This window comes from Lactuca virosa, chromosome 5 (genome assembly GCF_052849685.1).
Source record: "Lactuca virosa cultivar CGN04683 chromosome 5, Lactuca_virosa_CGN04683_v6, whole genome shotgun sequence".
Lineage (NCBI taxonomy): Eukaryota > Viridiplantae > Streptophyta > Magnoliopsida > Asterales > Asteraceae > Lactuca > Lactuca virosa.
This window is the reverse complement of record NC_136430.1, coordinates 317957871-317971149: the sequence shown is the minus strand read 5'-3', so window position 1 is coordinate 317971149 and position 13279 is coordinate 317957871. Positions and strand designations below refer to the sequence as shown.

Genomic DNA, 13279 nt, shown 5'->3' with positions numbered 1-13279 from the left:
GGTGTACACTCACACCCACCGCTTGCTTGACTGGTGGAGGGTCGTTAGCCGAACGGATAGGATAGGGCACTTAATTCCTCATTATAATTATAATGGAAATAATAAAGTAACTACAACGTTTTATAAATTCCTAATCTTAGTTACTTTAGGGTAAAAATGTGAAAAATGATGCTATTCCATGGAATTACACTTTGTACCCTTGTCAAACGTTAGTGGAGCGTGCGTGGCTAACCGGCACACTAATTTGGGATTGACATTGGTGGCAAAAGGTGGCTCGATGTTTATCATAGATCGATGGAGCGTGTGTGACTAACCGGCACATTGATTAGGTGATAGAGACATTGAGTGCACCATGTTGATTCACATGGTTATTCACAACTTGTTTGCGATCCTCGGCATCCCAATCGCAAATTTGAAGTGTATATCGAGATTTAAACATGCCATTGAAATGTTCAATAAATCTCAAAAGAAATCTAGGAATTTTCAAATACATTTAAAACTTAATCTCTTTTCGTTTTTCATGGTGAGAATTAGTGAATCGTCATTCACTTACCTTCAAATTATTTACTTTTAGATTACGACATCCCTTTTCTAAGTTGTAAATAATGTTGTTGGATCCTAGCCCTAATTTCTCATTTGGGTGTTTAATTGGGGATTTATTTCTAATCAAACTTTGTTCCTTTCTATTTCAGATGTCTAACGCAAACGTAAACAACAACGCTTCTGGGTCATTCTCGTTGATGAACCTATGTCAAAAGGTGACATTTGATGGGTCGAATTTCAACGAGTGGATGAGATACATTCACATGATAACTCGCTACGAGGACAAAGAATATGTCCTCGATGAGAAACTAGAAAAGATCAACCCAAAAGTTGTTGGATATAGTGTCTAAGTCCATAACTATATTTGGTATGTACTTGACCCGACCCGGCATGGTCCATTTGGGTTGCACTTCACCCGAATAATTTATAGATAATCGTTTGAGAATAGTATAAGTTATGATTTATTAATATATTATAAGCTCTAATATATTAATATAAAATCATATTATTTAATTAGTGTTGATCTATAATTAATTTAGAATTAATTTAGAGATCAAAAGTATGACTAATTAAATATGGGCTCTTGTATTTATATAGTGTGGGCTAATGCTTATTTGGAATGGGCTAGCCTTGCATGGAAAATCCATGGATACTCCATGGAGCTTTAACCCATGGATCTCATGGAAATGAAAAGACATGAGTATTAGGGTTTACATGGATGTAACCCTAATCCACCACACTATATAAAAGAGGCTTTGGTTCTTGAAATTGCACTAGTTGATGTGTGTAAACTAAGAGGGCCGATTTCAAGAAGTTTGTGACTATTCTCTCAAGTTTCCAAGTTTGTGGTGATTTGTGACTTCCATTTGAGGCATCCACATTATTGGTGCTAGGCTCTCAAACTCCAAGCAATCAACTACTACTACAAGGTAAGTAATTCTACTAGTTTTATTTGATTCAAGTACCCCATGCCATGCTAGTTAGGATAAGAACCTTGGAAAAATAATTATTTGCATGTATCTTAGTCAAACATAGATCCAAGGTTTCTAGGGTTGCATGTACACCATAGGAGTGTTAGAATACTGAAAACCCATCAGAAGTTGCTACTCCTGAAGAAATGGCCGCCTTTGAGGCCCACGAGCGTGATGCTACGAAAGTTCATTGCATCATGCTGGCCACCATGAACCTCGAACTCCAAAAGTCCTATGAGGACATGTATCCATATGAGATGCATCAAGATTTGCTGGACAGGTACCACCAAAGCGCGAGGCAAGAGCGCTATGAGATCATTACCAACATGATCACCGCTAGGATGGGGAGTGGAGAATCCCTAACCGCTCATTTGCAAAGGATGCAAAGGTATGTTAATCGTCTTCTCAAACTTAATGTTAAGTTTGATGAGGATTTGGCTATCGATATCATCCTCCACTCCTTGCCTTCCTGCTACAACCAGTTCAAAATGACCTACCACATGAACAAGGAAGAGGTCACCCTGAGTAAACTTCAAGGGCTCCTGAGGACTGCTGAGAGCAACCTCAAGGACAAATCTATTGCATCATCCTCTACTGTAGCTGCTCCTGTGTTGGCAATTGGCCAAGGAAAGGGTAAAAAGAGGAAGGCTCCTTCTAAGAGCCACCAAAAGGGTAAAACCCAAGATGGTTCCTCTTATAGTGGAACCAAAGCAGGTTCTGTTAAGCCCTCTTCTGACCCCAAGGAAGCAGAGTGCTTCTATTGCCACCAGAAGGGCCATTGGAAACGAAGCTGCCCTAAATATCTGCAAGATATTAAGGATGGGAAGATAAAGCCCACCTTTGCAGGTATGTATTTAATTAAATCTAATAACTCATCACTTGCTACTTCATGGGTCCTTGATACTGGATGTGGTTACCACATTTGTTCTGATTTGCAGGGGCTAAGAGAAAGTAGGGAAGTGGAGCATGGAAGGATAAACTTGATCATGGGAAACAAGAAGTCTTCACCAGTCACCAAGATCGGAGTTTATTCCTTAGTGTTAAGTAATGGGTTAGGGCTAGATTTAAATAATTGTTGCTATTCGCCAGATATGGCAAGGAACATCATTTCTTTTCATGGATTGTTTAGACAAGGTTTCAGATATTCATTTGATAATAGCAATGGTTCTATTAATGCTTATTTGAATGGTGTTTTTTATTTCAATGCATTACCTTGTAATGGGATTTATGAATCTGTGTTAATTATAGATAATTTAGGAAATGATGTTTTGAATATTGATTCATCCACATGTTTGGACAAAGCATGCTTGTGGCATTGTCGCCTTGGCCATGTTAACAAGAAACGCATAGCCTAACTCCAAAAGGATGGAGTCTTGGAGTCATTCGACCTTAGGGACGATGACGTGTGTGAGTCTTGTTTACTTGGGAAGATGACCAAGTCACCCTTTACTGGCACATGTGAAAGGGGTGAGGGTGTATTGGATCTCATACGTACTGATGTATATGGACCTTTTAGATCCACCACAAGGGATGCTTGTCGCTTCTACATGACTTTTACAGATGATTATAGCAGATATGGATATATCTACTTAATCAAGCAGAAGTCAGAAACCTTTGAAAAGTTCAAAGAGTTTAAGAATGAAGTAGAGAATCAGCTGGGCAGGAAAATCAAGATGCTTCGATCTGATCGAGGGGGAGAGTACCTAAGTCTTGAGTTTCACGACTATCTAAAAGAATGCGGAATAGTTTCACAATTGACGCCTCCTAGAACGCCACAATTGAATGGTGTGGCTGAGAGACATAATCGAACCTTGTTGGACATGGTTCGTTCTATGATGAGTCGTGCTTCGTTACCAATCTCATTCTGGGGGTATGCCTTAGAGACTGCCGCCCATATCCTTAACTTAGTTCCCACCAAGAAGGTTGCCAAAACACCTCACGAGATGTGGACAGGGAAAGCTCCCTCATTAGTGCATATCAAGGTTTGGGGTTGTGAAGCTTTCGTAAGACGAGAGACTCACGACAAGCTAGAACCTCGTAGTGAGAAGTGTTATTTCATCGGCTATCCACATAAGTCTTTTGGCTATCTTTTCTATAGACCAAGTGACAATGTTGTCTTTGTTGCTAGGAGAGGGGTTTTCAGAGAGAGAGAACTCATAAGTCAAGGAGACAGTGGGAGTCAGATTGACCTTGAAGAGCTTCAAGAGTCAGGAGATGAAGGAACCTCTGACACTGGCACTCAACCTGAGGAGGAAACTCCTGTTGAACCAATTGACCAGTCCTTACCTCTTAGACGTTCGAGTAGGGTTAGTGTTCCACCCCAATTTTATGGTTTCCATATTACTACTGACGGGGATACGTTTATTAGTGATAGTACACTAATAAATATGGATGAACCTAATAGCTACAAGGAAGCCATGGCAGGCCCGGAGTCTGCTAAATGGAAAAAGGCAATGGACAGCGAGATTCAGTCCATGTATGACAACCAAGTTTGGAATTTGGTTGATAATGTGCCGGGTCGTAAGACAGTCGGGTGCAAGTGGATCTTCAAAAAGAAGACATACATGGATGGGAAAGTGCACACTTATAAAGCGCGATTGGTCGCGAAGGGCTTTACTCAAACTCCTGGATTTGAATATGATGAGACCTTCTCGCCAGTTGCTAAAATAAAGTCTATTAGGGTAATGCTCGCAATAGCTGCGTTTCATGACTATGAAATATGGCAGATGGACGTTAAAACCGCTTTTCTTAATGGGAAGTTGGCTGAGGATGTTTACATGAATCAGCCAGAGGGTTTTATCGATGCGAAGCATTCCAATAGAGTGTGCAAGCTTGAAAAATCCATTTATGGATTAAAGCAAGCGTCTCGCAGATGGAATCTTTGTTTTGACGAGAAGGTCAAAGAGTTTGGTTTTCTGCAAAGCGAAGATGAGTCATGTGTGTATGTCAAGGCCAGTGGGAGTATAGTGAGCTTCCTCGTATTGTATGTCGATGACATATTACTCATAGGAAACGACATCCCAACCTTTCAGGAGGTCAAGTCCTGGCTTGGGAAATGTTTTGCAATGAAGGACCTCGGAGAGGCTGCGTATATTCTGGGAATAAGGATAGTGAGAGACAGAAGTAAGAGACTGATAGGACTCAGTCAGGATACATACTTGGAAAAGGTACTAAAGCGTTTTAGTATGGAAAATTCCAAGAAAGGGGAGTTGCCAATTCAATGCAATACCAAACTGAGTAAGACTTAGAGGCCGAGTACAGAGGCAGAGATAGCTGATATGAGCCGAGTACTTTACGCTTCCGCAGTTGGCTCGATTATGTACGCTATGACCTGTACTCGCCCTGATGTGGCCTTCGCTTTGCGCATGGTCAGCAGATATCAAGGGAACCCTGGTAGATCACATTAGATTGCTGTCAAGAATATTCTTAAGTACCTACGAAGGACCAAGGAATGGTTTCTAGTCCTCGGTGGGAGTGATGACTTAAGGGTGCGAGGGTACAGTGACGCTAGTTTTCAGACGGATCGGGATAATTACCGATTGCAGTCGGGCTGGGTCTTTACCCTGAACGGAGGAGCAGTGACTTGGAAAAGTTCCAAACAAGAGACCGTAGCTGATTCAACGTGCGAATCAGAGTACATTGCGGCGAGCGAGGCGTCAAAGGAGGCTATATGGTTGAAGAACTTCATTGGAGACCTTGGAGTTGTGCCATCCATAAAGGAGCCCATGGAAATTTTCTGTGATAATGAAGGAGCGGTTGCCTTGACCAAGGAACCAAGGGATCATGGCAGATCTCGACATATCGACAGGAAATACCATTTTATTAGACATCGGGTAGAAGAGGGACTCCTCATTGTGAAAAGGGTATCGTCAGAAGATAACCCAGCAGATCCCCTTACGAAGGGACTGAGTAGGGTCAAGCATTTGCAGCACGCTAGGAGCGTTGGGCTAAAGGACGATATTGGTTTAGATTAGATAGGTAGGAAACTTGTAATGGATAATTTTGTATTCAGCATTTGATGATTAAATAAAGGTGTGTTATTTATAAGAAAGGTTACTATCTTGTGTTGATTATTTATCTATTGTTTCAATTTTGCATGTTTTGACTTCCTGAATAATGAGATTATTCGAACGGTCCACAATCGCTCATATGTTGGAAGTAGATATGAAAGAAGATTGTCATAAATTTGTTTGTAGATTGTCTAAAAGGTTTTTTTGACATAGCAAAGGTTTGCTACAAAGTTTATGAGTGCTTATGAAATATGTTTTGAGCATTGGAATAAACCCGCACTTGCTAGTATCACTTCATGAAAGTTGTCACAAGTGATCGCAAGATGATAATATCATATAATCTTTAAACCTAGAGATATGGTTATTGTTTGCTAGTTGATTATGCATTGATAATACGAAAACACATCGATAACTTGATGCTATAAAACGTATTATTGTGTGTAACTTAGCTAGTGGATAATAAAAGCATATAAGTCGAAGTTTTTCTGTTCCTTTTATTCTAAGAGAATAAAAGCGATATCTTGGCCACTCGATGATTTGGTTTGACTTATGTGCCGGGCCCGGTCAGGATGAGGTTGATGTGTTCAACTGAATTCTATGTCGAACAAATCAGAGATCAAGAAACAAAATGCTGGACAATAAGTATTGTCGGCATGATATCTAGAACAGAGGATTATACGATCCCTTATATGAAGGACAGGATTTTTGATCAGAGTTGACAGAAGCGTATAAGAGCTACGATTGCTAACCGGATCCTGAAGTCGTATGTGAGATATAGTTACTAGACTTATCCAAGTGGAAGACTGTTGGACTAGTGTCTAAGTCCGTAACTATATTTGGTATGTACTTGACCCGATTATGCATGGTCCTTTTAGGTTGCCTTCACCAAAGCAACTTGACAAGGTAATTTAAGGAAAGAGAGAGGATATTATGGTTTATTAATATATTATAAGAATAATATATTAAAGGAGAAATCATATTTATTTAATTAGTATTAGTCATAAATTAATTAGGAATTAATTTGGTGACTAAAAGAGATTAATTAAATAAAGGGGCTTAAACTGTCAAGTGTGTGATAGTTGAGTTTTGGGCTGGGAAACCTAATGGACTAAGGGGGAACGAAATTATGATGAATGATCATCATATTTTCGTCCAAGGCCCTATTCCAGAAGGTTCCTTGGGCTGCTTGGTCATTAAGCTGTCCATTAGGGTTTAGACTGAAACCCTAGCAGCCTACAGTATAAATAAGACCCCTAGCCTTCAATTTTCGGCCACTTGCTTCCCAAGAGAAACCCTAGGCCGAAATTAAGCATCCTCCCTCTCTCTCATAATTGCCTTCTTGCTTGTGGTGTTTGTAAGCCATTAGAGGAGTTACAATTGTGACTCTAAGCTCCAAGAAAGAAGATTCAAGCTTCCATTGAAGAGGTCAACATCTAGATCTGATGTTATATGTTAATTTCGAAATTATGTATGCTAGATTAGGGTTTGTAAGTCTTGGATTCATTGCATGTACAATAGAGAAACCTAGATCCAAGCATTAGGGTTTGTATGAACACATAGGATTGTTCTTATGCATAAAACCCATCAGTTACTTCATCCACCACCTGCCACCCCTCGTTGACGCAACCCACCACCATTGTTGTTGCTGTCAGAATCTTCTCCTCAGATCAATTTCCACCTTCCTCGTCCCTCTCCCTGAGTTTATGCTAGAAAAAAATAAACGAACAACACAGCGGAACTGCCACTGTGCGCCACCCATCACCACTGCTGTCATTTTTTTCTTTTTTGAGTTGCTTCCACCGTGAAGACTCCGATCAGCCATCACATCCCTCCACTGTGAGAGCTACATCCGGTTCTTCATTTTCTGGGTTTGGAAGCATAAAAGATTTCTTGATTGGATTTATATAAAAGTTATACAATGTGTATTAAATATGTATGAATCTGGGGATACGAGGTGTTAGAGAGAGAGAGAGAGAGAGAGGCCCACTTTTATATTTAATATTAATAACAATTTTAAAAAGTGAAAAAAAATATGAAAACTAAATTCATTAAGGGTATAATAGTCTTTTTAGTTTGGACAGAGACCAAAATTGCAAGCAAACTAGCTCAAAAGGACCACCAATCCAAAAAAGTCGTGGTTTGGACTAAAACCCCAAAAAAATGCATACCACAGGGACCATTTTTGCAATTTTGTCTATATAAAACTAAAATATAACTAAAAGGGATAAAATGAAATATAATCAAAGGATGAAGAGTTCAATGTAAAATACATTAAATTATATTGAGCACTCAATATATTTTGAGTGGTTAATAAAAAAAATAAGTTATAAACTCCAATGGTAATAAATGGTAAAAAAAATTATGAACTCAAATGGTAATAAATGGTCAATAAATATAACTTAATAATAATAAGCTATAAAATAAAAGTTACCATGCTCTTAGTACCTCTTCCCTTACATGATTTATGTGTTTTCATGTTGCAACTTTTAACGGTTTTCCAAGTTCTTATGTCTATCCCTTGGTGTGCATTATCATTTTCAGGATCCTTAGTTTCTTTTTCGGGATGCTCTTTATAAACAAGTATGCGTTTGCCTTCTTAAAACTTTGATTAGTGTATAGATAGTTTATGGACCACTTAAAATCAACATGATAGGTTTATATTTTTGGAGGAAAGATTTGAAACTTGCGTTCAAAATCAAAGTGTGAAATTTTCGAAAATTGTATTCATATGAACACCCTTCTGAATGACAAAAGAAATGTGGAAGGTTTTGCATAATACACATTTAATTAGGAAACTCTCAAGATTGTTTAAAAAAAATAAATATGCTTGTTAATGACTGTGAGAGGTTGGATATAGTTTTAGTGAGACATCGATGATTTGTTTCAATTCTATAACTTTAGCTCTTCACGAAAGAACATTTGGACAACGTTGAGTTGATTATAATTTTAAAAATATCTTAACCAAAAAGGCTTAAACTTTGCGGTAGGTTATCGATGAATGATAAAGATGATTACGACGAAGATTGTGAAGAACACCTCAATGCAGATGGATGTTTAAGATCATGAAGAACGCCTCAATGGCAAATTAGGTAAAATGAGGCAATTTATAGAAGGTTCTTCAAATGAAATTATGATGAAATGAATGATTAATTTGGTGATGGAATTGAAGTTTATTTTTTTAAATGACTAGATAATTATGTTTAATGTAAAACCATGCTAGTGTGTTATTGTGTGAAAATGCATGTTATGCTTTGTTGTGTGCTTGGATTTTTTTATCTTTAGTTTTGGCCAAATATTGTCTATAACACACGTTTTGGATGCCCAGAAGAACGAGATAAAGACGTACATGAGTATGTATTGTGGATGCTAGGTTTATGTTTAGGGTTGTATGTCTTATTGGCAATCTATATATAATCGGTTGATAAATATAGTTTCAATTGTATTGTACTAGAGTTTTCAAGCCGGTGAATAAAAATACTCTTATAGTGTGGACGTATATATGTCATATTGACCGAACCATGACAGATACTATATATTTTTTTGTGATTTATTCTCGATTATTTTTGACATATTGTTTTAACTTCAACGATGACAAGAAAGAAGAAAAGAAATAAGAAATGAAAAAGAAATCCTTCACGGAGAAACTCACAACACACAAAAGGAAAAAGAGAACATACATACGTTTGTTCTTCAAGACCATCTAGTTGCTAATTGCTTCTAACATGAAAAGATAAGTTGGAATCTTGAAAAGTTACATAAAATAGGCTCTAGCTCATTGGTTGGCCTTACTATGTCTATCTCTAGCATATGACTTTAGGAGATTCTAATGGCCATAAATGATAAGAAGTCATTTATCCTTCCCTTTCTTCAAAATGCATCTAATTCCTACAAGAAATCAAACATTACACTATCATAAAGCCATCTTTTTTCTTCTTAACTACATCATTAACTACTTATTCCCTAAGGCATCTATATATAATTCATTAAATTATATAGAGTTTGGATTGCATATCATCATTTTATTGTTTTTACAACTTTAAAATTTTCTTCTATGATATATTTAACTTTAGAAAAAGTTTAATAAAACATTTATTTTTAAAAAGTTATTTATTTGTTAACATAAGTTTTCTTTTTTCCCACAGAACAACATCATATCCATGGAACGCTAACTAATGTAACGTGACATCTTATTATAAGTGAGTTAATCAATTAAATGACAGCTACACATTCCACCTTATTAAATCATTACATTAAACTACACGTTGTAGAGGCCTTTGGTTGGTACATTCTGCGATAATAACATCCACCAACAAGAATACCGAAGGTCTAGAGTCTTGCAAGAAACAAGTTTGTGAATACTTATGATAGTGATTTGCCATGCATAGAAAATTTAGTTGATAAGAATCAGCACTAGAAATGTAATTGTCATTGGGCAAAACTCAAAATGCAGAAATAGGAGATGTAGAACCACTCAAAGAAAGAATCTGATCTCACACCCAAAGGGACTTTGAAATGTGAACCCAGTTCTACCTTCCCATTTTGCTCACCCATGATGGAATATATTCTCATTTTGTATGATCTAAAATAAGTTTTTGGTATAAAGCATAAGGCCAGGCATATTATGTGGTTGTCACTAAATGTTTCAGCCTATAAAATGGGCACTTCATTCGACCTTGCAAAATATGCAAATTCTGTAACAAACAAATATGGAAACTCAACAAATCTGCAAAGGGTGCTACAATTACGTGACAGTAGCACCTGGGAGACGTTGTCCCATCTGCAATACAATCACCAAGCCCAACAAAAGAACTAGTCACCGTATTGTCCCCGGGATACTCCAGTTTATCGATGGCTATGCCAACACACGTCCAAACAGCAACTACTACAATAGCGTCCATGGACAGCTTCCACAAACACCAGCATATGGAGGTTATTACGCTCCACCGGTGTATGGTTCTGGTACCTACAGCCCACAGCCACCGCCATTAATCTACAGTGGAGGTTATGATAACCCTCCACCACAGTCTCCGGCTGTGTATGGTTACGGTTATGGCCAGCCCCAACCGCAGACGTGGTCTCCTTTGATGCATAACAACTACTTCCAACAATCACCGGAGGTTCATGAGAAGAAGAAGGCGGTGCTGTGTGGCTTGACCTACAAAGGTCACCCGAAGTCACTGGCTGCCAGTAAAAATAACGTCAAGAGCATGCATCAATTATTGGTGAAATTGGGTTTCCCAAATGGTTCCATCCGCATCCTCACAGGTTATTCTCTCTCTCTCTCTCTCTCTCTCTCTCTCTCTCTCTCTCTCTCGATGGTCAAACCTGACTAGTTTGACTTTTCTGCAGAAGAGGAACCAGACCCCACCAGGACCCCAACAAGACACAACATATTGATGGCAATGGAGTGGCTCACGAAAGATTGCTGTTCCGGGGATTCATTGGTGTTCTATTATGCAGGACATGGCTCTCATGTGCCTGATAACAATGGAGATGAAAAAGATGGGTACGATGAAGCTTTATGTCCTGTTGACTATAAGCAATCTGGGAAGATACTAGATGATGAGATCAATGCCGCCATTGTAGCACCGCTACCTCATGGAGTAATACTTCACAGTATCATGGACACTTGCTTTAGTGGAACTCTTCTTGACCTTCCTTTTCTTTGTGAGATTGACCGGTTAGTATTCATGGTATTAATTATATATACTAACAACAGTCACACCTAGCTTAATACAATATAAATAGTCGCAGTATTTTAAAAAACAGGAATCCTCACATTTACCTTTTCATGAAGTGGAGGATTCTATAAGTGGGACAAACATCATCCCTCACATGCTTCTTCATATGGGGGTACTCGTGGTGGAAAAGCAATATGTATTAGTGCCTGTGATGACCATCAAAATTCAGCAGATACATCGGTCAGTATATTTATCTAATTTTTGCCATTTAAGAACTTGTTCTGTCTTATAACAACGTAATTTCCATGTACAATAGTTATGTAGCTTCCTTCTAGCTAACATTTACTCAAGGTCCTGTGCTTTACATGCAGGCTTTCACAGGTAATGCCATTGGTGCATTGACTTATAGCTTCATCCAAGCTGTGCAAAGTGCACGTACATTAACATATGGAGATTTACTTGACAATATGCGCAAAGTAGTTCGTGATGCTCAACAAAAACAAGGCCTAAATGCTCCATTTGCATCTTCTACATCACAGGTATGATGCTCACAAACATACTGATCACTGTAGCGTATATATATGATGTGTACGTAAAGATTGTTGTTTACATACATTGCTATATTGATCATTGCAGGAGCCTCAACTATCATGTACCACAAGATTCGAGATTTACTCAGAGCATTTTATGTTGTAGAGAATATAATCGGTCTATGATACTATTCGGTCTAGGTGAGAAGAAATGGTCTATTCCATGGTACATTGTTACTTCATATAGTTGCATATAATGAGCTTGAATTTTTGGGTGAACAGTAAAGTCTCCATTAACTTGCGGCTTGTAGCTGTGTCTCAGTAGCCATCTCAAGCTATGCAGTGTACTGGGAACACAAACTCTAAGGTTGATAAGAAGAAATATTACTATGGTGTATCCATCCTGTGGAGGCTTAGTAATGTACTCAATATGCATATTAATTGAAGTGTTTGAATTTACTTGAATGTTGGAAATACAGTTGCATGATGAAACAGAGTCCAAGTCTTTTATATTAACTTACATTTCTGAAATTAGTTCAGTCATGTGAACAAACACGGATATTACATAGAGGAAATGGATTTGGACAAAGTAATATTAGCTTTAGAAGTTATGCTTATAATATTAAATGTAGATGAATGTTACAATGATTGGCACATTTAGAACTTAAAATTTATTTATTATATTAGTTAAAGATACTTAAGAAGAATCTACCAAATCAGTCCAAGATTGTTGACATGATTCATTAAAATCACTTAAGACTTTAAAGGTAGTTTACAAGATTTGTACTAATTAAGGGGTGTTTGGCAAAAAAAAAAGTTTATTGCTTATTAGTTTATTAGCTTATAAACTAATAAGTTAGAGGGAGATAACTAAATGAAAAAATAGTTTATTAGCACTTTGTCACCACTTTAAGCTGTTTTTATCTAAATATTTTTTTTAACTTATAACTGTTAATAAGATAATAAGCTCCATTGCCAAACACTCTCTAAATAGTATTTTCAAACTCTTTTCAAGATGAGATTAATCACCTACATAATATATTCTCAAACACTTACACCATATGATGATCTTGAATTAAATCGCACCAAAAAAAGCATATGTGGATATTATAATAATAAGATTAGATGTGGGTATTTTCTCGTGAATCCCATATTGAAAACCAAAAGTTTAGTAGAAGTTGAAAGGATTTCACAAAATTTTCTTTAAGAGAGGTCTGTTATAAAACTATAGGGCATGGTTTGTCCACATCCCCACACAGTTAGACATCCATCTCACGAGCTTACACCATTAAACATTTTTTTTTAAACAACAAACAAACTAATTAAGTTGAAGCCTATTCGCAATATTTCAACGAACATCCTGGGTTCGAAGCGTATTTGCAATATTTCAACGAGCATCATGAGTTCGAGCTCCTTTACAGGGCAAGCCCAACCCTCATAGAGATTTTCAGAGAAAAATTCCCTAAATGTGGCACCACAAGAAGTAGATTAGACCATAAACATTTAAAGGACATACATATTCTCAAACACTTACACCGTATGAT

The 13279-nt window shown here is 37.5% G+C and overlaps 1 protein-coding gene across 1 annotated transcript; it reads left to right on the top strand.

Moving 5' to 3' along the window:
• The first annotated feature begins 10194 nt into the window (after positions 1 to 10194).
• Positions 10195 to 12200, top strand: LOC145116349 (metacaspase-3-like). Its single transcript, XM_079052693.1, has 6 exons — positions 10195 to 10789; positions 10874 to 11204; positions 11322 to 11445; positions 11577 to 11744; positions 11842 to 11936; positions 12018 to 12200. The coding sequence occupies exons 1-5, from the start codon at positions 10231 to 10233 to the stop codon at positions 11899 to 11901; spliced, it is 1242 nt and encodes a 413-aa protein (XP_078908819.1). The 5' UTR covers positions 10195 to 10230; the 3' UTR covers positions 11902 to 11936; positions 12018 to 12200.
• Positions 12201 to 13279: the final 1079 nt, after the last annotated feature.